This window comes from Mya arenaria, chromosome 6, assembly GCF_026914265.1.
Source record: "Mya arenaria isolate MELC-2E11 chromosome 6, ASM2691426v1".
In the NCBI taxonomy this organism is placed as follows: domain Eukaryota; kingdom Metazoa; phylum Mollusca; class Bivalvia; order Myida; family Myidae; genus Mya; species Mya arenaria.
In genome coordinates this window covers 78029125-78054904 of record NC_069127.1, presented here as the reverse complement: position 1 = coordinate 78054904, position 25780 = coordinate 78029125, and the positions used below count along the sequence as shown (strand labels likewise).

Here is a 25780-nt window from a genome sequence, read left to right as displayed (position 1 = left end):
GCCTTTATTTAAAGTAAAACAATAAGTTTCACAAGGTGATAATTACAAGTTGTTCGTTATTTGAAATAGTAAATCATCAAAGTTCACGCCTTATTGTACCAAGCTCAAACTGTGAAATTGTTGTGCCATTATTGATTCATTCAAAGATTATAGAAACAATGATTTTCTTCCACCTATTCTGAAACTTTCAATTTTATGTTTATTTTTGTTTAACAAATGTATTATGACTTAAGGTGACAACCTCACAGCAATCATTATCAAATAAGTACACCATTAATTATTATAGAATATTTAATACAGTGTACCCAGATTTATTAATTGCATTTCTGATTTGAAACACATAATAGATAAACACATATTTTAAATGTTTTGTATAATTGGTTCTGCTGCTTCATTATCAAATGAAATACTATCCATTGAAGGCTAATTTAAGCCTTCTTTAAGTGCCCCCCATAGTACACAATTCTGTGTATTGATCTTTATCTTTATTGCTTCCTGCTGTTTGTTAAATCTCAGCTCTGTCAGTGTTTGACTAATCGTTTATTTTTTTTAAATCATATTAAAGGCATTATTACGATGCTTTAGAGTAAGAATAAGAGTAATGTTAAATATTATTTATAATATCCAATGAATATCATTTATATTATACAACATAAATGGAATGAAACCCTTTTAACTTTATTTGTTTTATTATTTACTTCCCATCAGTCAAATTAATACATTGGCTATGCATACCTTGTTTATGCAAGAATTGTTTGTGTATTAGAGACAATGTTATTTTCTTCTCTAAATGGTGTCACCTCTAAATGGCACCGAGCCAATAAACAAATACACAGGAAATTGGCCCTCCAATGACACCAGTGCAATAAACAAGGGATACACAGCAAAGAATTATCATGACAATCATTCCTAAAACTAGGCCTTTGAAGGAAACTCAATATATTTTTATGAATTTTGTTTTAGAGAAAAGATATAAACAAATATCTGTTGATAAAAGATATGAAATAGGCTATATTTTGTGTTGCAACTGCATAATAAAACAAAAGTACTATTTCTTGAGGACACTTTTCATCATTTCTTAATCAAATTGTATAGATTTTTTTATTTACCATGCATAACATGTATTTTTACATCAAATAGCAAGTTTAATAGGAACTCATTCATTGTAATGCCTGCTTAATGGTTGGATGCATAGGATAATTCCCTTTTTTGCCATTTTTAATGTTATCACAGCAGGGTTCCTGATACTTCCTGTGTTTATTTTATTTGTTCCGACCTATCGGGGCTAACACTGTTACAATCTCATAATCTCACCACAAAAGTATGAATAAGCATTTTATCATTTGGCTAAAATTCAATTAATTTTAATGCCTGGTTAGTCGGCCATTTGGTAGGATAATTTCCTTTTGTGCTATTTTTATAGACAAAGATAAATAGATACATTCAGTATCAAATGCTCAAACTAGGCTTTTAAAATGTTAATGTTTGAAAAGTAATGAAATAAATTGTGAATATACCGTATTTTCTCGACTATAAGGCGATTCGCTTATAAGACGGCCCCCTAACTTTGCCCATGAAATCTGGTGCTTTTTGTTTCGACTCGCTTATAAGACGGGGTCAATTTTTAAGCAAATCTAAAATGCAAAAATTCTTCCTAATGTGTAAAAATGTTCAAGCTCAACGGACAATTATCGACTTTCGCGGTAACTGTTTTTGTTTTACTCAAAGAAAATGGCGGTCAACTGTGAGCTCTCTATTTGGAGGTAGGTTAAAAATGAGTACATAAGTTTGCAGGACAGGTCGTTACTTATCGAAATTGTAATAATTAATTAAATGCAACATATGTTTGTTTTAGTTTATTTTTTTATTGTAGACACCAATGAAGTTCTTCGGCAAAATAAATGGCTTCAATAACATAACTGCGAAAAGCCGAGGCATGAACAGGTGTTTGTTTAGCAATAATGCTTTAGGCAATATTGTCCCTTGATTGGCGACGAACATAAAGGATTCATATTCGCATTGTCATTTGTTTGCTTAATCAAATTGACAGTTAGGTACCAACATCATATTAAGATCCAATTTATTGATTTAATATATCTGTCAAACTAATTATACTGACACGCGCCATGAGAAAAAATGCAGACAACGGTACACTGTGTGACGTCAGAGCACGCGCGGTGAAGAGATTTCGTGTTGTTGTTTACTTAATTGCCCCATACTTATATCAGCAGACGATAGACTGGATAGATGAATACCCTATGTAAAATTTAACTGATTTTGACTTGGAATCTTTTTTTAATATTTTATCGACTCGCTTATAAGACGGGTCCCCTACTTTGGGGGTAAAAATCGGGACCCAATTTCCCCGTCTTATAGTCGAGAAAATACGGTAGTTACATAACATCTTTACAGGACAGTATCAGACAATTGCATTTATCATTTAGATTAGTATTTATTAACTTTTTGATGAAGTTATAATGTAATGCATATGAAAAAGCCTGAGCTACTATTTTTAAATCATTTTAATTAAGGCGAAGTCTTTTTTTCAACATCTTTAAATCACAATTACTTTTTTATCTTAAACATTGGTTTTGCATTCACAGTTTGAATATAAAAGTGCTGTTCTCTTATATACGTAGGATTCAGAATTATTATTTTGTAATCACTAATTGACTTTAATTAAATGTCTGAATTACCAAAAAAATCATAATTGTTTGGATGTTATAATTGTAGCATAATTATATTTATATCACCCCTATCTTCAAATATTGGCTTACAAAGAAATTTATTGTATTTATTTAAGAAATGTTTTATTCTCATTTCACCTACATTAGAATTAAAAAAAATGTCAAATATAATCAGTAAATGACGGGTAGAAACCCCTTGTCTTTAGTTAATGGCCCATTAAATGATTAACATCATAAAGTCATCAGTAAACTGTAACTGCTTGAGGAAATGATCTTATCAGTAAAATTAAATCAATATAGTAAGGCCAATCTGAGTGGACCAGTAAAATCAATACTGGCTTATCTAATAGACTATAGACTACATTAGTTTATCCATAGTGCACAAATTGTTCACTACGAGTGCACTCCTAGTGAACAAGAGTGTAAAGTTTGGCCTTAACAGTACTGTATCTGGGAGGTCCCGTTATCTTTCCCCTAAAAATATTTAGTGCAGGGATCTGTCATTCTTGGCTAGAAAAACAACAAGTGGGGATATGGATGCGTAGAGTCTCCAAAACAAAAATCGTCAAAGACTCTGAAGTGGCTGTATATACGGACTAAGCAGATATCAGCTGTTTTCTGCTGTGGTCTATGTGGGTAGAACCGATAAGCTGATAGGCTCACTGGGTTTGAGCCCATCAGTTGGACCCCCTTCTTTTGGCTCTTTCTCTAAGGTGTCGATAACTGGTGTCAGAAGTTAAAAGCAATTGTGTCTGGATCAGCCTGGAAGGTTAATGGTAATCCATATAAACAGTCGCTTCAGAGTTTTTGTTTTAGCGTCCATATCCCACTTCTTGTCTCAGGCTGTCGGTTTCATTCAAATAGCTTTCTTTTATCATAAGTTATATAAAAAAAATCATCTGAAATAGCTTCTGCGTTTGCATATCATCTTAAGTCCTGACAGTCATAATTATCATGACCATAGAAGCGTTTTATATGCTGACTAGTGGCCATTTATATAATAGTCAGTTTACGCCCAAAACAAAGTAACGCAGGTGGAAATTTACAATCTTAAGCCTAGTTCTTACACATTCTCCCTACAGTGTACATGAACATTGTATGCGAAATGTGGCTGTTCTATGATTTAATTTTTGTTCTTAGGAAGAAGAATGTTGTCAGATGGAAGCTTGAAGAAAACTTCACTATGCAGCAGTTCACCTTGATGTTGAAGACATTTACCAAGCTTAAAGAGGTAAAATTGATGCAAAGCTGGATTACCAGGAATGAAAGATGCCAAAAAAAAATTTATGTATCTTTTAATGTATGATTTTTTAGCATAGTGCTCCTACTCACCAAGGCATCCCAGGTGTTTCAGCCAAGCGGGACAGTTGGGTTTCCTCCAGGTACTCTAGTTTCCCCCACAACCACACTCCTTACTATTGCAGTGGTCAAATTAGCACAAGCCTGCAAGCCCTGCACTGGTAAAATGCTGTCCGAGCTTGCTCAAATTCAGTGTTTTATACAGCAGGGCTTGTTCAAAAATGTAATGCCAAGCAGTTGTGTGAATTTGGGCTTGTTCATCCAATTATTTACTTTTGATGACTGCTATTGTGTAAAATGAGAGTGATTTAGATAATTTTTCAGTGATTAAGATGATTAAGTTTAAACTAAACTACATAAAGATGTGACTCTATTATTCACAGACCTGAACTTCTACTCTAGTTCTACTTTATATACGCTACTTGCCATTGCTGTGACATTTGTTGAAGAAAGGTTATCAAACATTATTACTAGAAATTGAAGCAGGAATTATTTCCCTTGACTGATATCATTGTATGAATTCAAATGAAGGTTGTAGGACACGTGGGAGAGGTGCATTCTTTCAGTCAAAGAATGATGTATATGCATCATATGAGATATCTTCATATAGGTCTCAAATTCTCAGATGTAAAGCTCAAATACAGCTTGTTTTTACCCAGTAAAAACTCAAATATGTATTCACCAAAAAAAAAATTTTTATATGCGCTAACAAGCTTTATGTTTTACTCATAATGATGAACAGAAAAAAGACGCAAGGTCAATGCTGTAGGTTGACTGTTCTGTTGCTTCATGCAGGGCTTTTTCTGCCCAATTTGGGAAAAAGACCCTGGACATTTTGGGAAACTTTGCGTCGTCAAAATGCCGAAATTGGGAAATTTTACAGTTAAATGAAAAGGCTGTCTAGTCTCCTGTGAATTAGGAAATAATTTTATATTAGTTTATTTCCCTTTAAAAGACCCAAAATGGCTGAAATATCAATCCTTGGGTGTAAATATCTATTGCAATAAATTGATCATGACAGATAATATTTCATACAGATATCTGAATGTGATGAAAATGAATGATTTCAGAGTTCAATTATCAAAAACACTTTATGTCACATAATTTATTAGGATGTTGAAAATGAACCAGTACATGTAAAAAGACTTTCTAAAAAAAACACATTTTTTTTTTTTTTTTTTTTGGATTGGGATTTTTTTCTAGAGATTGGGAAAAATATCTCATATTTTGCTTTGGGAATGGGTCCGATAGTCGGACCCGTGGGTACTATAGAAAAAGCCCTGTCATGTCATTGATTATTTGATGATTTTGGTTTTCTTCTTTCTTCTTGTAAGAACACTGTCACAGTTTGGCTTTTGCAATGAGGCTCCTGTATTTAAAATAACTTGCCAGTATTTCTGTAATATATATTGCTGGTTTTGAATTAGGACATCAATACTTTTTTCATGTAAAAATGCATTTTTATGAATAAGGTAAATAAAATTTTCAAGTTGTATATTTCGAAAATTACAATTTTGGCAACTATTTACTGTTTATTTTGTATCAAAGAGTAAAATAGTTATTATGTCGGTATATGTGTTTTCAGATGCATTTAAAGGGAAAACAAATTTGGTGCCAAAACATGAGCAAGTCCTTTTGAATCTTAAATTTCATGTGATATGGTTCATTAAACTTTGTCAAAACATGAAGCTTGAATATTTTGTTTTCAGCAAGACATTGCTTCTATATATAAAATATTTAGAATTAGGGTTTCTTTTGAGACGTAAAAAATATATAGAATAAGGGCCTCTTTTGAGGCTTAAAAAATATAGAATAAGGGCCTCTTTTGAGGCTTAAAAAATATAGAATAAGGGCCTCTTTTGAGGCTTAAAAAATATAGAATTGGGCCTCTTTTGAGGCTTAAAAAATATAGAATTATGGCCTCTTTTGAGGCTTAAAAAATATAGAATAAGGGCCTCTTTTGAGGCTTAAAAAATATAGAATTAAGGCTTCTTTTGATACTTACATCATGTTGTTTTCACTGACTGTTGGGGCATGACTTACATGAGATTTTTCCAATGGCCAAAGTAGGTCAGAAATAGGTCTTTAAGTAGTAATATCCTTGCTATATGATCTCAAAGCATGTTTAATTGCCCATAAAAACAATTATCTCCACTGTGATAAGTTGGCCCCAAATTCCCAATGCTCATTACACTTTGCTACTTTTTCAACAAGTCCTTTTTTTAACGTCATCGATTTTCGATCTAATGAGTTTTTCCGAGTAAGTCATTGACATACACAGACCAATTCATTACAACAAATAACACCCCACAATGACGCATAGTATAAAATCAAATATTTACAAAGTGTACCCTAGAAAGGAACATAAGAAATATGCCTGGCATTTACAAAGATTTGATAAATAATCCCTATATTATATAATAGTTTGTGATGATCATATATCTGATGAAAGTTGATGGTAGTTCTTAGAGATCCAACCGGATCCGTTATTATTTTGGCTCTATAGGAAATCTGAATCTATTCTATCAAAGTTGAAGCCATGAAAGTAAATGAGAGAATTGATTTTTAATGTAAGTCCATTACATTATATTGTAGATGGCAGCTAAGTGAGGTTGCTGTGAAACAGGAAAGAAGATGCCCACATTTACTCAGGGACCTCCTGCAGGTATGTATAGTATATATATGCATTTTAATGCCTAACGTCTGTCAACTATAGCCCTTTAAAATAGTTCAAATGCATTGAACATTGGTCAAAGTCAAAAGGTTTGAATTCATTGGGTAAATAGATGAGACAAAAATCATCAATATTTAGTTGTAGAGAAAGAGAGATAGATAGCTAAAAGCATTTATACAGCTGAATCAAAATGGGTGTTCACTGCTAAGAAATATAAAATAAAATATATATAAAATGTTAAAAGACCAAATGTGCAGAAATTGAAATAGTCCCCACAATAGCACAGGAATTTATTTTGCAGTTTGAGTTAAGAAAGAGTTGAGAGTGAAAAATTCATTCATAGGCTTTGTTAAAATAATATGTTTTAAATACCTGCTTTATCATATATTTCTTAACATGCCTGCTCTAGCACATATATGCTTCAACATGCCTGCATAAGCACATATGCTTCAACATGCCGGCATAAGAACATATGTTTCAACATACCTGCATTTGTACATATGCTTCAACATGCCTGCTTTAGCATAAAATATGTTTCAACATGCCTGCATTAGCACTTATGGTGCAACATGCCTGCATTACCACATATGCTTCAGTATGCCTGCATTACCACATATATGCTTCAGTATGCCTGCATTACCACATATGCTTCAGTATGCCTGCATTACCACATATGCTTCAACATGTCTGCATTACCACATATGTTTCAACATGTCTGCATTACCACATATGCTTCAACATGCCTGCATTACCACATATGCTTCAACATGTCTGCATTACCACATATGCTTCAACATGTCTGCATTACCACATATGCTTCAGTATGCCTGCATTACCACATATGCTTCAGTATGCCTGCATTACCACATATGCTTCAGTATGCCTGCATTACCACATACGCTTCAGTATGCCTGCATTACCACATATGCTTCAGTATGCCTGCATTACCACATATGCTTCAGTATACCTGCATTACCACATATGCTTCAACATGCCTGCATAACCACATATGCTTCAGTATGCCTGCATTACCACATATGCTTCAGTATGCCTGCATTACCACATATGCTTCGACATGTCTGCATTACCACATATGCTTCAACATGTCTGCATAACCACATATGCTTCAGTATGCCTGCATTACCACATATGCTTCAGTATGCCTGCATTACCACATATGCTTCAACATGCCTGCATTACCACATATGCTTCAGTATGCCTGCATTACCACATATGCTTCAGTATGCCTGCATTACCACATATGCTTCAACATGTCTGCATTACCACATATGCTTCAGTATGCCTGCATTACCACATATGCTTCAACATCTCTGCATTACCACATATGCTTTAACATGTCTGCATTACCACATATGCTTTTGTATGCCTGCATTACCACATATGCTTCAGTATGCCTGCATTACCACATATGCTTAAACATATGCTTCAACATTACTGCTTTAGCACAACTGCTTAAATTTTCCTACATTAGAACATATGCTTTAACATGCCCGCATTAGCACATATGCTTTAACATTCCTGCTTTAGCACATATGCTTGAATTTTCCTACATTAGCACATATGTTTTAACATGCCTGCATTAGCACATGTGCTTTAACATTCCTGCTTTAGCACATATGCTTGAATTTTCCTACATTAGCACATATGTTTTAACATGCCTGCAGTAGCACATATGTATTTCCTTTTTCTGCTAGTTTTTTAACTTATGCCAGATCTTACACTTAAGACTAGCAACCTTTTCAGGGCATTCAAAAAGTCTTAAAAAGTTGTGTTTTTATTCTAGACTAAGCCAGGTAACATAAAAACCTTTCCATTATGTATCTTTATGAATGTTTACTTAAGATTGAAATAAATGAAACAAATGTGCAAAGGAGTATCTTTTTCACATATTTGTATCACCAAAATGTTGCAGGCTTAGTGGGATTTAAGTCTGAATATTTGTATGAAAGTTACAATTTATATCACTCAATTAAGTATTGAGGAATTTCAAAAGACTCCCACTTAAAATTTAGAATTTGAGACACGAAGCATTGAAAAGAGAATCTAAAAATATGACTGTAAACCAGGATTTTGAACTTGAGAATGTTTACATGATAGACCTATGAATACTGGTTGGATATTTATAACCATTGATAACCATTTCATATGCATTGTACGTATTGGATCGTATTTTATTTGATATTGTAGTAAAAGCTTAGTATTTGTAGTAAGTTTATATCTAATTCTCAATGTTTTGTACTTACTTTAAAAAGTGATTTCACATTCAGATGTAGTAGACAGTTTTTAACTTGTTATGGGTAGTAGAGAAACTCTATAAAATGGAATTAATAAGGACTCATGTGTAAATGACCAGTCATATATATATATGCAAAAAAAATAGATGTATACTATTGAAAGTAATATTTAACACTCAAATGCCTGATGGCTTTTTTCATACTGTAGATGATGGGTTGGATGATAGAGCAAATCTTGATGGAGCAAATTGATACCAGCACACTGATCATGTATGTATGAAGATGTTTCACCTTATATTTTCAAACTATTCCAAATGCTGGATGTATATTTAAATGTTAAATAATGAAATATGACACTCATGCATGGAGTGAATTATATCAAAGATGAACCAATGTTAAATAATGAAATATGACACTCATGCATGGAGTGAATTATATCAAAGATGAACCAATGTTAAATAATGAAATATGACACTCATGCATGGAGTGAATTATATCAAAGATGAACCAGGATTATGGTTTCATACTACAACGCGGATGCAATGCATACTTTAATGCACTGTTTATTTCAAACATGGAATCTTAAGAAGAGGTAAGATATCAGTGTATATATAGATTCCTACAAAACCTTTTTTGCTAATAGTGATGTTTCTTTGCTAAAATTAGCTGTAGGTTTTCACCAGAAATTCTTAGTGGTGTAAATCTTGTTTTATTTCTGCAAGAACAAGTTTAATTGATAATATTTCTTTTGCTAAAATGACCAAATTAGACATCAGCTTTCACCAGAAATTCCTTTTGGAATAATTATGTTAGCTTTTTGAGGTAATCATGGTCTGAAAGCAGGATATCAGATAAATCAGAAAGCCTGTTAAGGAATTACCGTGACTTTAGTGATTACTTTCTGACCGACATTATCTGTCCTTGCGAAAGCTTCTTCTAATTGACAACAGTCTAAAGCAGGGCTTCTAAAAGTTTGGAACCTCAATCGGTCCGGACCAGGCGACAACCCCCCCCCCCCCTGTTAAAAAGTCCGATTATATACAAATGTCACACATTTTTGCGACTTGTGTTTTTGTCAATATTTTTTCGCGATGTGGCAATTCTTAAGAAGGCTCTAGAACCACCATAGCCGATTTAGATAGTCATTTATACAAGCTTAATTCGAATGAGATTCTCATCGAGTTCTGTGGCGTTTCTAACAAGAAAGACTGCGATCATAAACTGCAGCCGGCGGGAAGTGGTCAGGCGACAAACAGTATTATGATTTATTTGCTTAATGCTTTTAAAGCGGGTCAATATTCAACTGATAATCTTGTATAATAATATATATCTAGATTATAAAGCTTTAAGTTTGATATCAACAATAATTTACTGTAAATTAAAATGACGTATGCGGCGCACTCAGCTATCAGACTCTGTAGTTAATCAATCGTGTCGCTGTTGATATCCTATAGGATTAGGTTAATTAATTCAGAATTTTAATGCTTCCGCGGTTTAACAATGACAATTGCATTTATCTTTAAAACCGGTTTTAACCAGCAATGCTTCTTTATTACAATTTAAATTTAACAGTTTGGAAATCAACAAACGGATATATTATTTAATGATCGACGACGACATAGCATATTGCCATGTGAAAATATGGACCGATTTTAACACTTAATCAGGATGCTGCAAGCACATAATTAACACATAATTTGTTTAATTTGTCTTCTGCGACCTACCAAGTCAAGTCAATATTTTCATACCAATACATGTGATTGGACCGATTGCAAGCGTCTGCTAATTAATAGATATCGAGTGTTCAGCTTAGCGGAAATAGCAGCTGGTCGCATTGGTCCGATGGTAACAGGACACTTTATTGGGGGTTATTTTGAATGTGTGAATGAGCCAAGTATGTTTGTGTAATACAATTTTTACTGACTTAGTCGTTTTGGACCGAAATGATAAAAAAAAATGAGACACTTTCGGACCGATTTTTTTTACACTTTTTGAAACTGAAATCGGATTGGTTTGGTCAAAATCGGTCCAGACCGGCAAATTGCTGGTTTTTAGAAGCCCTGGTCTAAAGTATGTTTTTATGCTCCCTTAAAATATTCGTGGAGGAAATATATAGTTGCTGCTTATAATGCCTGTTCATCCCCTTATTTATGATCCAAAGGAAGGGTTTGACAACAACAAAGTACAAATGTTTACCAAAGTGCATGTTCACCTTTAAGGTGAAAGTCAATTTCTCACTGAGAGGACTTATAAATGCCAGATTCGTGTTGCTACAGAGTTCTACAACTGTCCTAAACTGATGGAAGGATTTTAAAATACAGAGTGCATGTTTTAGCTTCCTACCTTCAAGGATAAATATCCCCCCACCCCTAGTATACAAAAAATATTTTAATGTAGACTAGATTGCTTTGTACAACGATTCATTTCCTTACAAAATATACAATACTCAATACAGTGCTTTTCAGGTTAAAAGAAACGGCATTTAAATAATATGTTTTAAAAGTAGAAAATGCAAAAAAAATGCCCGGGCAAGGGGCGATTTATGACGATCTATGAAAATCACCCTAGTTGAGGGCAAATGCTGTGGTCTTCTGAGCAAAATCCCCTGCAAACATTCCATATAGCTAGTAGGTGATATTGACATGTTTTTTAAGACATGTTAAAAATTGCCTTGGAGATAAATTCAATGAAGACATACCACGTGGTTTGTGATTTCTCATAAGGTTATTACAGGAAGCATCTTGATTCAGGTAAGATTATCCCTGTAAGTTCATTATTTTCATATCAAATCTTACAAAACATAGTGGAGGCTAAGGGAAAAAATGTTCTTGAGCAATTAATATTTTTTTTAAAAATCGTGGGCAATTGCTCAGAATGTATAGAATATGATAAATAAGCAAATTACTTTTTTTTTGTCAAAAATATGTTTATATAATTATAATATATTCACCAAGCTTGCCTTTAAAACGGAAGTCTCAGAGTTACATAAATGATTTTCTAGCATGAGCAAGTTTAGTTATCAGTAAATACATACATGTGATAATTTCTTGGGTCGATTCCGGGACACTCGTCGTAATGTCAACGCACAATTAAATTATTTTTAAATGGGGAACGTCTGTGGTGCATTCTAGAGCATATCTGGGGCTATTTAAGTCGTTTTTAACGTCGGGAAAATGTACCTAATTTGACCGCCTAGACATATTTTTTACTTGACATGTTTTTTTTTCTGAAAAAATAAAACCACCAGATATTTTCCCAGGCTTTAAATGAAGTGCTAACCAGGGGGATATGCAGTCTACTTTCGGTTTCATCAAAACAGGAAATAAACAACTATATGGGCACCTGTTTTCCCGCGCTTTTGAGAACACGCGTTATTCATAAGACCAAACAAATTCATATGAAAACAATGAATTTGTATACAAGAACCCTCCCCGACTCGTTAAGCACAACAAAAGGCCAATAGATCAATTATCGGGTGATTGACGATGACCTCGACGACACACGTACCAATCAACGGATTAGTGTCAACATGTCCTGTGTTTTACGACCAGTGTCCTGGACAGGCAAAATAGCTGACTTACATTGGTAAAATTAAGATAATCGATTCCGAGTTCTTTTTTTTCGTTTTTTTTATGACTTTCCAGGACAAACATGCACCCTCCATGATACGATTTTCGGGACAATCCCGGACGTGGGGGACGTTATCACATGTATGGTTCATATTAGCTTTATCATAACAAGTTGAAAAGTTTTCAATTCACAAATTTAATAATTTTTATATCCAAAATGTAAGTGATCCTTTAAAATCAGCCGTCTGAGTATCACTGTTTCAGGATGGAGCATCGAGCCATAGTATTCACTAATATAATTGAACAGGTGTGCTCAATTTTAACAAAAGGAAAAAAAAGTGCCTATTTAAACACCATGATGTGCACGGAATGTGCGTTGATTAAACAGAATGGCCTTGTTACCTTCTGAAGGTTGGACAATGTGTATTGATATCAACAAATTGAACGAGGGCAATATTCTCAAAATCGGTAGTCAAGAATCCGTTTTAACTTCCAGGATCTAATGTCAAGTTTCACAGTAACAAAAAGGATACTCAATTAAGGGTTCTTATTAAGCACACTTTCAGCTTAAATTCTAACAAACCTGTTTCATTATTGTCGTAAATACTACTGCTAGATTCTCCATCGTGTATCATAATTAATAACAAACATTACTGACATTCATTGAATACAAAACTTAAAATGGTATTAAAAATGATATAAAACTAGTTAATAATGCATAAACAATTGCATATCATTTACTATAGAACTTTACTAGTCTCTTTGATGCAATTATTCCAATGGGCTATGGGGGAAATGAATATTAAACAACCATTTTCTCAATTCATAATCCTATTATTATATTTTCATTCATTCTTGTCAATGAAATTCCAGGAATCAATGAATTCTACTGACAAATGATAGTTATAAACTGGTAATATAAATAATGAATCAACTTGCAAAAGGAGCCTTTCGAGGATAATGTCTTGTGCTTTAAACATGGCCAATAGCAGCTTCATTTGTCATTCTATTTTAGAAAGTTTTATTGAATAATATTATACCTCATTTGCATATTTCATATTTCCTTCAATACAGTACACTCAACGAGTTAGACCCACTTTCCTCGCTCACTCTGAGGGATAAAGTCGGTGATCGCGGGTTTCCTCCGAGGGTAAAACTGTTGCCCTCGCTAAAATTCCCCCGAGTTCCTCCGAGTGGCTGGCTTACCGCCGAGTTTAATATGAACGATAGCATTGAGAATCGTCCGATTTTATGATCCCGCGGCAGAACTCCGAGTCTAATCAGATAAGCAAGAAATCATTCTTGTTTAGAAGTTATTAATTTTTATTCTTATGCACATTGTTAAGCGTAAAGATTCTTACATGTACCAACGTTTAATTTGTATTTATGTCCGTAAACGCCAATTGAATATTGTCTTGAATTATAAACATTGAATCATTGAAGTATATCCACTAAGTTATTGCATCATAAAGCAGCCGACTATTTACACAATTCTGAACCATGACCTCTGACGTCAAGCGCGTGATCAATACAATGTAGAGTATACTATTTATTATTGGTGGTTAAAAATAGCTATGACGTTCATGGAATTTTCCACAGAAAACGAGGCAAGAAGGCCTTCAAAACCATGCGCTGTGAACTTGGAACACGTGTTTGACCTCCTGATTTTCCGAAAATGTGTAACCTAGAATTTCTCGGAAGAAATATGTTTATCAGTCATTAGCAAAAACACGTTTATAAGATGCATGTGCAACTAGTGAAATACGACTGCATTCTTGTGGTAAGCTAACTTAATGCAAAACGGGCAGAGGAAAAAGAAAAATAGCAATTTACTGGAGCCGTCGTAATCGGTTGAAAATTTTAATAAAATAAATATAACTTTAGCGTAGATTTTTATCTAGTGTCCGCAGAGTTTCGCGGAGGAACGCCGAGTTCGTTATTCTTCGGTCGACTGATCACCCTCCGAGGGCCTTAAATTCAAACTCTGAGGAACGCGGACAGTCGATAAAATCATTTTGCTGTCCGCGATAGCAAAAATCCGCGGAGGGAAACGGAAAGTGGGTCTAACTCGTTGAGTGTACTGTATTTAATCAGACGTCAACTGGTCAATATTTTTTGAGATCCACCTGCTATTGCAGGCCAATATACAGAGATACATCCCACTAGTCAAGGGAAAAAACGTAACAATAATTTAATGTTCAAAATTAAATGGCTGTCAATTTCCGTAGTGTATTTCCATAGTGTATGTAGGGTTGTATATGTTAGATCAAATATGGTATGTTAAGTTTTTAATATGAGAATGCAGCTCCCGGTCCATTAGTTTAATATATTTTTTAAGCTTAGAGATTTTACCAAACTCAACCTTCTGGCTTTGACAATGTTTGAAATACTGGTTATTTCGCTTGAGAAGCCTAAATTATTATAGCATGAAAGTTAGTGAAATGATAATGTTGGCCCATTAGTTGGTTGATTGAAGCACATTTTTTTTAAGTAGAAAAAGTAATTTTTTAAACCTTTAAGAAACACAAAAAAATAACAATTTAGACTCATGTGGCCACTGGTGAAAGTGATGTTAAGTTATGTGATCTTGGGGTGGTTGGGGGGTCTTCTTCCAATAGAGCTATGGCTATTTATCTTTGTCTTATATTATCCATTCTAAGGATCTTTTATCTCTGATATTGATATCCCCCCCCCCCAAAAAAAAAAAAAAAAATAAAAAAAAAAAAAAAATGAATAAATAAAATAAATAAAAAAATGAAATAAAATCATTATTATTATTTTTTTTTTATATATTTATATATATGTATATATTTTTAATAGATCAAAAATACAAAATATCTGCAAGTGCAATTCTCATGTCATTTTACAAGGTCCGCACAGGATAGGAAAAGTCCTGGAAAACTCCTTGAATTCGGCATCAGTCCTGGAAAACTCCTTGAAAATGACATTGTCAGAAATATCCTTGAAATGTCCTGGAATAATAAAAATTTCCCATGAAAATTTATAATTCTCCTTGAAATTGGTCGGAGAAACACTGTCTATTCAAAATAATCATTAATATTTACATTGCTGACCATCGGAAGTCAAATTTTATCGACGAAATAGACGCCGTAAAAAGCGCCGTGATTTCCCGGTTTTAAACCCGTTTTTTAACACTGCCTTTATAGTGCCGCGCGCAGAATAGCATGTTTCCGGTTATTTACTTCCGATAATCCGATAAAAATGTCTTCGCGAGGAAAATGTGTGTTTAGAAGTGAATGGGAGGCGAATGAAAACTATAGACGATGGCTTTGTCCATTTAAGGCCGACAAGACAAAAGCGCTTTGTATTGTTTGCGATAAACTGTTTGACATATCAAATATGAGAGAAGCTGCACTGAAATCGCATGCAAAGGGAGATAAGCATGTAAATAACATGTCGAGGGATTCAAATTCACATCTCAGGACTGCAAAGGAGAAACAAGAACAGCTGCAAGAGCTTGATAAGCAGCTCGCAGCTCTTAAACAATGTTAGGCAGGGTAAGTAACCAACACTAGCACCTTTATATCGAACACGGTATACACTCCTGGAAAAAAATATTTTAAGTCCTGGAAAAGTCCTGGAAAAGTCCTGGAAAAGTCCTGGAATTTGATGATGACAAGTCTGTATGAACCATGTTTTATCAATTAAAGGATAATTATCCTTTATATTGTGTTTAGAAAGGACCATCAAATGGTAAAATGTGGCTTTACACTGTATGCATGCTTGTGTTATCAGCAAATGTTCTTAAATCATTTCTTATTTGATTAGAATCTGGCCTCTTGAACACATAAAAAAGATGCCAGGCTTTACTTTCTTCTCAAGACTGTACATATTGATCAAAGTGGTATGCTGTTGACTATATTGATCAGTTTCAAACATCCTCTAAAAAGTTTCAAACCTAATTAAAAAGTTCATTGAAGACTTCCTTAAGATGGATGATAGCTTCTTAATAAGTGTAATCACCTGAAGAACTGAATGGCCTTCTTGAGTCTGAATATGGAAACTTCTTTGTGTAGTTTACATAATTATATAGAGGATGATTGTTTGTTTCATTGTAAGATCGTAATATATTTTATAAACTGAGTACCAAAAGCTACATTTAACGAGTGGAGTTGATAGACCAACATCCCCCTTAACCACAGTCAGACACTTACCATAATACTCATTAGATGGACCCACATGATCCCTTGTACTGCAGTCAGTCACTCTACTGTTAAACTCAATAGATGGACCCACATCCCCTTGCACCACAGTCAGACACTCTACAGTGATACTCAATAGATAGACCCACATCACCTTGAACCACAGTCAGACACTCTACCGTGATACTCAATAGATAGACCCACAACACCTTGAACCACAGTCAGACACTCTACCGTAATACTCAATAGATAGACCCACATCACCTTGAACCACTGTCAGACACTCTACTGTGATACTCAATAGATAGACCCACATCCCCTTGTACCACAGTCAGACACTCTACAGTGACACTCAACAGATAGACCCACATCCCCTTGTACCACAGTCAGACACTCTACAGTGACACTCAACAGATAGACCCACATCACCTTGAACCACAGTCAGACACTCGACGGTTATACTCAATAGACAGACCCACATCCCCTTGTACCACAGTCAGACACTCTACTGTCATACTAAATAGATGGACCCACATCCCCTTGTACCACAGTCAGTCATTCTACTGTCATACTAAATAGATGGACCCACATCCCCTTGTACCACAGTCAGTCACTCTACTGTCATACTAAATAGATGGACCCACATCCCCTTGTACCACAGTCAGACACTCGACCATGATACTCAATAGATAGACCCACATCCCCTTGTACCACAGTCAGTCACTCTACTGTCATACTAAATAGATGGACCCACATCCCCTTGTACCACAGTCAGACACTCTACTGTCATACTAAATAGATGGACCCACATCCCCTTGTACCACAGTCAGACACTCTACTGTCATACTAAATAGATTGACCCACATCCCCTTGTACCACAGTCAGACACTCTACAGTGACACTCAACAGATAGACCCACATCCCCTTGTATCACAGTCAGACACTCTACAGTGACACTCAACAGATATACCCACATCACCTTGAACCACAGTCAGACACTCTACTGTGATACTCAATAGATGGACCCACATCCCCTTGTACCACAGTCAGACACTCTACAGTGACACTCAACAGATAGACCCACATCCCCTTGTACCACAGTCAGACACTCTACCGTGATATTCAATGGATGGACCCACATCCCCTTGTACCACAGTCAAACACTCGAAGGTTATACTCAATAGATAGACCCACATCCCCTTGTACCACAGTCAGTCACTCTACTGTCATACTAAATAGATGGACCCACATCCCCTTGTACCACAGTCAGACACTCGACCATGATACTCAATAGATAGACCCACATCCCCTTGTACCACAGTCAGTCACTCTACTGTCATACTAAATAGATGGACCCACATCCCCTTGTACCACAGTCAGACCCTCTACTGTCATACTAAATAGATGGACCCACATCCCCTTGTACCACAGTCAGACACTCTACTGTCATACTAAATAGATAGACCCACATCCCCTTGTACCACAGTCAGACACTCTACAGTGACACTCAACAGATAGACCCACATCCCCTTGTATCACAGTCAGACACTCTACAGTGACACTCAACAGATATACCCACATCACCTTGAACCACAGTCAGACACTCTACTGTGATACTCAATAGATGGACCCACATCCTCTTGTACCACAGTCAGACACTCTACAGTGACACTCAACAGATAGACCCACATCTCCTTGTACCACAGTCAGACACTCTACCGTGATATTCAATGGATGGACCCACATCCCCTTGTACCACAGTTAAACACTCGAAGGTTATACTCAATAGATAGACCCACATCCCCTTGTACCACAGTCAGACACTCTACTGTCATACTAAATAGATGGACCCACATCCCCTTGTACCACAGTCAGTCACTCTACTGTCATACTAAATAGATGAACCCACATCCCCTTGTACCACAGTCAGACACTCTACTGTCATACTAAATAGATTGACCAACATCCCCTTGTACCACAGTCAGACACTCTACTGTCATACTAAATAGATTGACCCACATCCCCTTGTACCACAGTCAGACACTCTACTGTCATACTAAATAGATGGACCCACATCCCCTTGTACCACAGTCAGACACTCTACTGTCATACTAAATAGATGGACCCACATCCCCTTGTACCACAGTCAGACACTCTACTGTCATACTAAATAGATAGACCCACATCCCCTTGTACCACAGTCAGACACTCGACATTTATACTCAATAGATGGACCCACATCCCCTTGTACCACAGTCAGACACTCTACTGTCATACTAAATAGATTGACCAACATCCCCTTGTACCACAGTCAGACACTCTACTGTCATACTAAATAGATGGACCCACATCCCCTTGTACCACAGTCAGACAGTCGACGGTTATACTCAATAGATTGACCCACATCCCCTTGTACCACAGTCAGACACTCGACGGTTATACTCAATAGATGGACCCACATCCCCTTGTACCACAGTCAGACACTCGACATTTATACTCAATAGATGGACCCACATCCCCTTGTACCACAGTCAGACACTCTACTGTAATACTCAATAGATTGACCCACAACCCCTTGTACGACAATCAGACTCTCTACCGTAATACTCAATAGATGGACCCACACCCCTTGTACCACAGTCAGATACTCTACTGTAATACTCAATTGGTAGACCCACATCCCCTTGTACCGCAGTCAGACACTCCCCCACTGTACTCAATAGATAGACCCACATCCCCTTGTACGACAGTCAGACACTTTACCATGATACTTAATAGACCCATATCCCCTTGTACCACAGTCAGACACTCCCCCACTGTACTCAATAGATGGACCCACATCCCCTTGTACGACAGTCAGACACTTTACCATGATACTTAATAGACCCATATCCCCTTGTACCACAGTCAGACACTCTACCATAATACTCAATAGATGGACCCACATCCCCTTGTACCACAGTCAGACAGTCTACCGTAATACTCAATAGATGGACCCACATCCCCTTGTACCTCAGTCAGACACTCTACTGTAATACTCAATAGATGGACCCACAACCCCTTGTACCACAGTCAGACACTCTACCGTAATACTCAATAGATGGACCCACATCCCCTTGTACCTCAGTCAGACACTCTTCTGTAATACTCAATAGATAGACCCACATCCCCTTGCACCACAGTCAGACACTCGACAGTGATACTCAATAGACCCACATCCCCTTGTACCGCAGTCAGACACTCCCCCTCTGTACTCAATAGATAGACCCGCAACTTGTACCACAGTCAGACACTCTACCGTAATACTCAATAGATGGACCCACATCCCCTTGTACCACAGTCAGATACTCTACTGTAATACTCAATAGATGGACCCACAACCCCTTGTACGACAGTCAGACTCTCTACCGTAATACTCAATAGATGGACCCACACCCCTTGTACCACAGTCAGATACTCTACTGTAATACTCAATAGATGGACCCACATCCCCTTGTACCACAGTCAGATACTTTACTGTAATACTCAATAGATGGACCCACAACCCCTTGTACGACAATGAGACTCTCAAACGTAATACACAACAGATGGAACCACATCCCCTTGTACGACAGTCAGACACCCTACCGTAATACGCAATAGATGGACCCACATCCCCTTGAACAACAGTCAGACACTCTACCGTAATACTCAATAGATGGACCCACATCCCCTTGTACGACAATCAGACTCTCTAACGTAATACACAACAGATGGACCCACATCCCCTTGTACGACAATCAGACACTCTACCGTAATACTCAATAGATTGACCCACATCCCCTTGTACGACAATCAGACTCTCTACCGTAATACGCAATAGATGGACCCACATCCCTTTGTACTACAGTCAGACACTCTACCGTAATACTCAATAGATTGACCCACATCCCCTTGTACGACAATCAGACACTCTACCGTAATACGCAATAGATTGACCCACATCCCTTTGTACTACAGTCAGACACTCTACCGTAATACTCAATAGATTGACCCACATCCCCTTGTACGACAATCAGACTCTCTACCGTAATACGCAATAGATGGACCCACATCCCCTTGTACGACAATCAGACTCTCTACCGTAATACTCAATAGATTGACCCACATCCCCTTGTACGACAATCAGACTCTCTACCGTAATACGCAATAGATGGACCCACATCCCCTTGTACGACAATCAGACACTCTACCGTAATACTCAATAGATTGACCCACAACCCCTTGTACGACAATCAGACTCTCTACCGTAATACGCAATAGATGGACCCACATCCCCTTGTACGACAATCAGACTCTCTACCGTAATACTCAATAGATTGACCCACAACCCCTTGTACGACAATCAGACTCTCTACCGTAATACGCAATAGATGGACCCACATCCCCTTGTACGACAATCAGACACTCTACCGTAATACTCAATAGATGGACCCACATCCCCTTGTACGACAATCAGACTCTCTACCGTAATACGCAATAGATGGACCCACATCCCCTTGTACGACAATCAGACTCTCTACCGTAATACTCAATAGATGGACCCACATCCCCTTGTACGACAATCAGACACTCTACCGTAATACTCAATAGATGGACCCACATCCCCTTGTACGACAATCAGACTCTCTACCGTAATACTCAATAGATGGACCCACATCCCCTTGTACGACAATCAGACACTCTACCGTAATACTCAATAGATGGACCCACATCCCCTTGTACGACAATCAGACACTCTACCGTAATACGCAATAGATGGACCCACATCCCCTTGTACGACAGTCAGACACTCTACCGTAATACGCAATAGATTGACCCACATCCCCATGTACGACAATCAGACTCTCTACCGTAATACGCAATAGATTGACCCACATCCCCATGTACGACAATCAGACTCTCTACCGTAATACGCAATAGATTGACCCACATCCCCATGTACGACAATCAGACTCTCTACCGTAATACTCAATAGATGGACCCACATCCCTTTGTACTACAGTCAGACACTCTACCGTAATACTCAATAGATTGACCCACATCCCCTTGTACGACAATCAGACTCTCTACCGTAATACGCAATAGATGGACCCACATCCCCTTGTACGACAGTCAGACACTCTACCGTGATACTTAATTGATGGACCCACATCCCCTTTTACCACAGTAAGACACTCTACCATGATACTCAATAGATAGACCCATATCCCCTTGTACCACAGTCAGACACTCTACTGTTATACTCAATAGATTGACCCACATCCCCTTGTACCACAGTCAGACACTCTAACATGATACTCAATGGATAGACCCACATCCCCTTGTACCACAGACACTCTACTGTTATACTCAATAGATAGACCCATATCCCCTTGTACCACAGTCAGACACTCTACTGTTATACTCAATAGATTGACCCACATCCCCTTGTACCACAGTCAGACACTCTAACATGATACTCAATAGATAGACCCACATCCCCTTGTACCACAGACACTCTACTGTTATACTCAATAGATAGACCCACATCCCCTTGTACCACAGTCAGACACTCTACTGTTATACTCAATAGATAGACCCACATCCCCTTGTACCACAGTCAGACCCTCTACCCTGATACTCAATAGATTGACCCACATCCCCTTGTACCACAGTCAGACACTCTGCTGTAATACTCAATTGATAGACCCACATCCCCTTGTACCACAGTCAGACCCTCTACTGTTATACTCAATAGATAGTAGGCACTGAAAGATAGTGTTAAATCATAATTTTTTGGTAATTATCAGTCAAGATCATTATGTGATCAAAATCACAACTTTATATAAATTTTAAACTTTATAGTGGTATTAAAAAGAGTAGCAAGCACAATTTCATGGTTATAAACTTAACAACCATGATTAAACATGAATTCAAATTCTTATGCTGTGTTTTGTTCATAATTTTTTTTTAATAAGTTACATTTTTAGCGATACACTATTTTAGACCTATTAACACTAAAGAGGTTTGCAAAGGATTGATTTTGCAACAGTACTTGATCATTTTTTTTAAACTTTTATACTGTAGAAAGCTAAACTGTGCAAGTGTCAAAGTGTAGCTGTATAGAATACCAGGTTTTATATTAGATTTGTTAAAGATGCACTCTTGTCGAAAACAATGGTTCTTATAAATGAAGGATACCAAGTTTAATTTGAAAGAAATGCGCATATACACTATATTCCTACTTTATGAGACTATGGTAAATCACAGTAAATCTTTTAGCATTCACCAATCACTCAGATTTTGTTATATTACCAAGATTCCTAAAGGTTAATGAAGACCCATGGTATTTGCCAGAACATGTGAAGCCTTGTCTGGGAGAGGGAAGATGAATCCTTACAACTTGGCTGACTGGCTGACAGAATTTTATTGTATTTGCTCTCTATCAAAGAGCAAGCGATCATACGTCTCATCAATTCTCATCCATCAGTTTCATAGGAAACCCCAAATTGCAAGTGATAGAATTAGTCCCGATGAAATTAACAGCAAGTGAAATAGAGGTTGGCATTTAATTGCTCCTAGTTCATCATCACTTTGTGATGCAGCTTCTCACCATCTTGTGGTATATACAAAAAGCCAAGAGCGGTACAGAGCTATGTTCCTTGTTCAATTGAGAAAAATAGCTTTCAGTGCTCTCTTCTAGGGTTTAAATTATCGCACTGCACTTGTGTGCTTGTATTCATTGTTTAGAACTGAAAAATATGTTTGACAGTGTTTGAGTTCAGTTGAAGGGCAATCCACATTCACTAACCAACTTAGATCTAACTTAAAATAAAGAGTAGAATATGAGTGTTTTGATTGGACAGTAAAGGTAACTGGCCAATAGACTGAATTATATCACTGAGTCATATATCTAAGGATAAGGATAAGAATGACATTGAATACTGCCCCAGACGTCTCATTAAAGAGTACCTGCCACCATCAACAACTACAATCCTAGCACCTAGCTATACACAACTGATGACATTGAAGAAATACATCGCACATGATATACAGTTCTCCACGTTACAAGTATAGCCTGACCAAAACTGGTCTCGTCAGCGCAAACCGAGTTGCTTGTTCTTGGTTTTGGTGTTTTAAAACATTCTAGTACCTTGTATGAGATCAAATGTTGCCAACTTTCATAACAATAATGATGATCACTGTCTATGTTCAGAAGTTAATCCTGTAATAGGCCTGCTGGTCTTCATGGTTAACAGGCTGGTGTTTTCCCTGATGTTTTCCCTGATCTAGTCAGTAAGTCATTCCATGGGTTATGTTTTTATTAGAGCTCATATTTAAGGCCAAGATAATTATTATAGTATACTAAATATGTTTGTTTCTAACATTGTATTGAAATTGATCTATACATGGTATGATAATGTTGTTATCTGTTATTCTTTGAGGCTGATTAAAGTATTAAAGTTAAAGATTTGTCTGCACATTCTATTAAAATGCATTTGAAAGGTCCTGAATAGAAAAAATGTTTCTAAACTACTAAATATCCATCCCAGGAACTGTTTTTCATATAATTTGGCCTCAGCATAAGTGGATAGTTTTAGCCTTCCTATTGTGATAGAGCAACAAAGTGAAAGAAGACATCATTTCCTAATCATTTGTATTGTATAAAGCTTTGTTCTTTAAAACTCTAATGCCTTGATGAACAATTCATTGATTCTGTAGATTCGTGACATTGCGGGACAAATAAATGGAACCATTGCGATGACAGTGATAACTTGGAAATGTTTTAAATATTTATTTGCTTTTCTACGCTTCCATACCCAGATTCGCTTGTTGAATCTATTTTGCTTCAAACAGTTCCAGGTTAACTGTAAGAGGCATATTTTTATTCAGTGAAATGTTATATATTGTCAGTGGGTTGTGGACATTGTGAAAGTGTTGGAAAGGGGAACAAGATGTGATAAATGATCATGAGGGTGACATGGTGATATTGGAAAACAGTTTTTCAGTGTTTGGAGCCAGTTTGTGCCATAGACATCCAGAATTACCACTGGTCAGCCTCATACAATATTGAAGAGTTAACAGGTTTTTATATTGGATTATTTTATTGCTCCAAAGTCGGCAAAGGTAATAAAATTGTAGTGAATTATTTGGTTTCATCTTCACACATGACATTTTCTCAATTACCATGTTTGCTATAACCTTTTAATAGTATAGATTAATTTGATATGGTATTATTTCTTCTGTTTTCAATTTTGTTAATTGATTATAAATACAGTATTGTCATTTTGTAAAATGTACAATTTTGAAATGTGTATTATGTTTAAAGATGCACTCTTACTTCCAAATAAGCAGTACCACAATACTCATTTAATATTTGTGCGTTTTTAGCTATTAAATACACGGTTGCAATCATGTTATCAGTAATTGTTATTTTCCTTAAATACATAATTAAGTAAGTGGTTAAAGGTTTATAACTCAAAATTTATGTTTGTTTTATTGATAATAAATACAAGTAACACTTTAATTATTTTGTTTTAAGTTCTTATTTCAATGTTACATAATATGTTTCAGTCATTTTTTTTATGATTTTTAAATTTATATCCCAAAAAGCTTCTTTATATGCTTTCTGGTGGTTTATAAAGAGTTATCAGTGTAATTAAAATGATATATAATTTCAAACAGTGAAATATCATTTTGGTATTTTTTCTGTTTTGAAATTTAAGCCCTGCACTCTAAATACTGAATCAAACGTAAGCGCACACAGGGCTGGGACACAAATTCAATGATGTCATTTTGGAAATGACATTAATTTCGCATACAATTTTGCGTGCTTTAATAAAATACTCAAAAAAATGGTCATTTAAGATCCTTTTTAGGCATATTATATATAATAAAAAGAGAAATTGTTAGTTTCAGCGTAAGATTGGAATATATTTCACCTCATGATCACCAAAAGTAAATATTTCAATGGTGGCTATGCCAATTGTTAAATATAGGTTCTTGTGCTCACTCAGTGAAATATATTACGATCTTTAACTGAAACAAACAATTTTCCATTTTATATAATATTTACCCGAGTTATAATTAATCTTAAGGAACCAATTTCTAC

The 25780-nt window shown here is 36.2% G+C and overlaps 1 protein-coding gene across 2 annotated transcripts in view; it reads left to right on the top strand.

The window, feature by feature from the left end:
* The first annotated feature begins 12611 nt into the window (after nucleotides 1–12611).
* LOC128237392 (synaptotagmin-7-like) overlaps nucleotides 12612–25780 on the top strand; it is a 226040-nt gene continuing 212871 nt past the window's right edge. The window contains exon 1 of one of the 2 annotated variants that reach the window (XM_052952894.1): nucleotides 12612–12630. In XM_052952894.1, the coding sequence (XP_052808854.1) occupies nucleotides 12624–12630 (7 nt within the window). In that variant the 5' untranslated portion in view covers nucleotides 12612–12623. Of the gene's footprint in view, nucleotides 12631–24717; nucleotides 24796–25780 lie in introns of those variants that run through there. The other variant, XM_052952893.1, reaches the window with a different exon arrangement.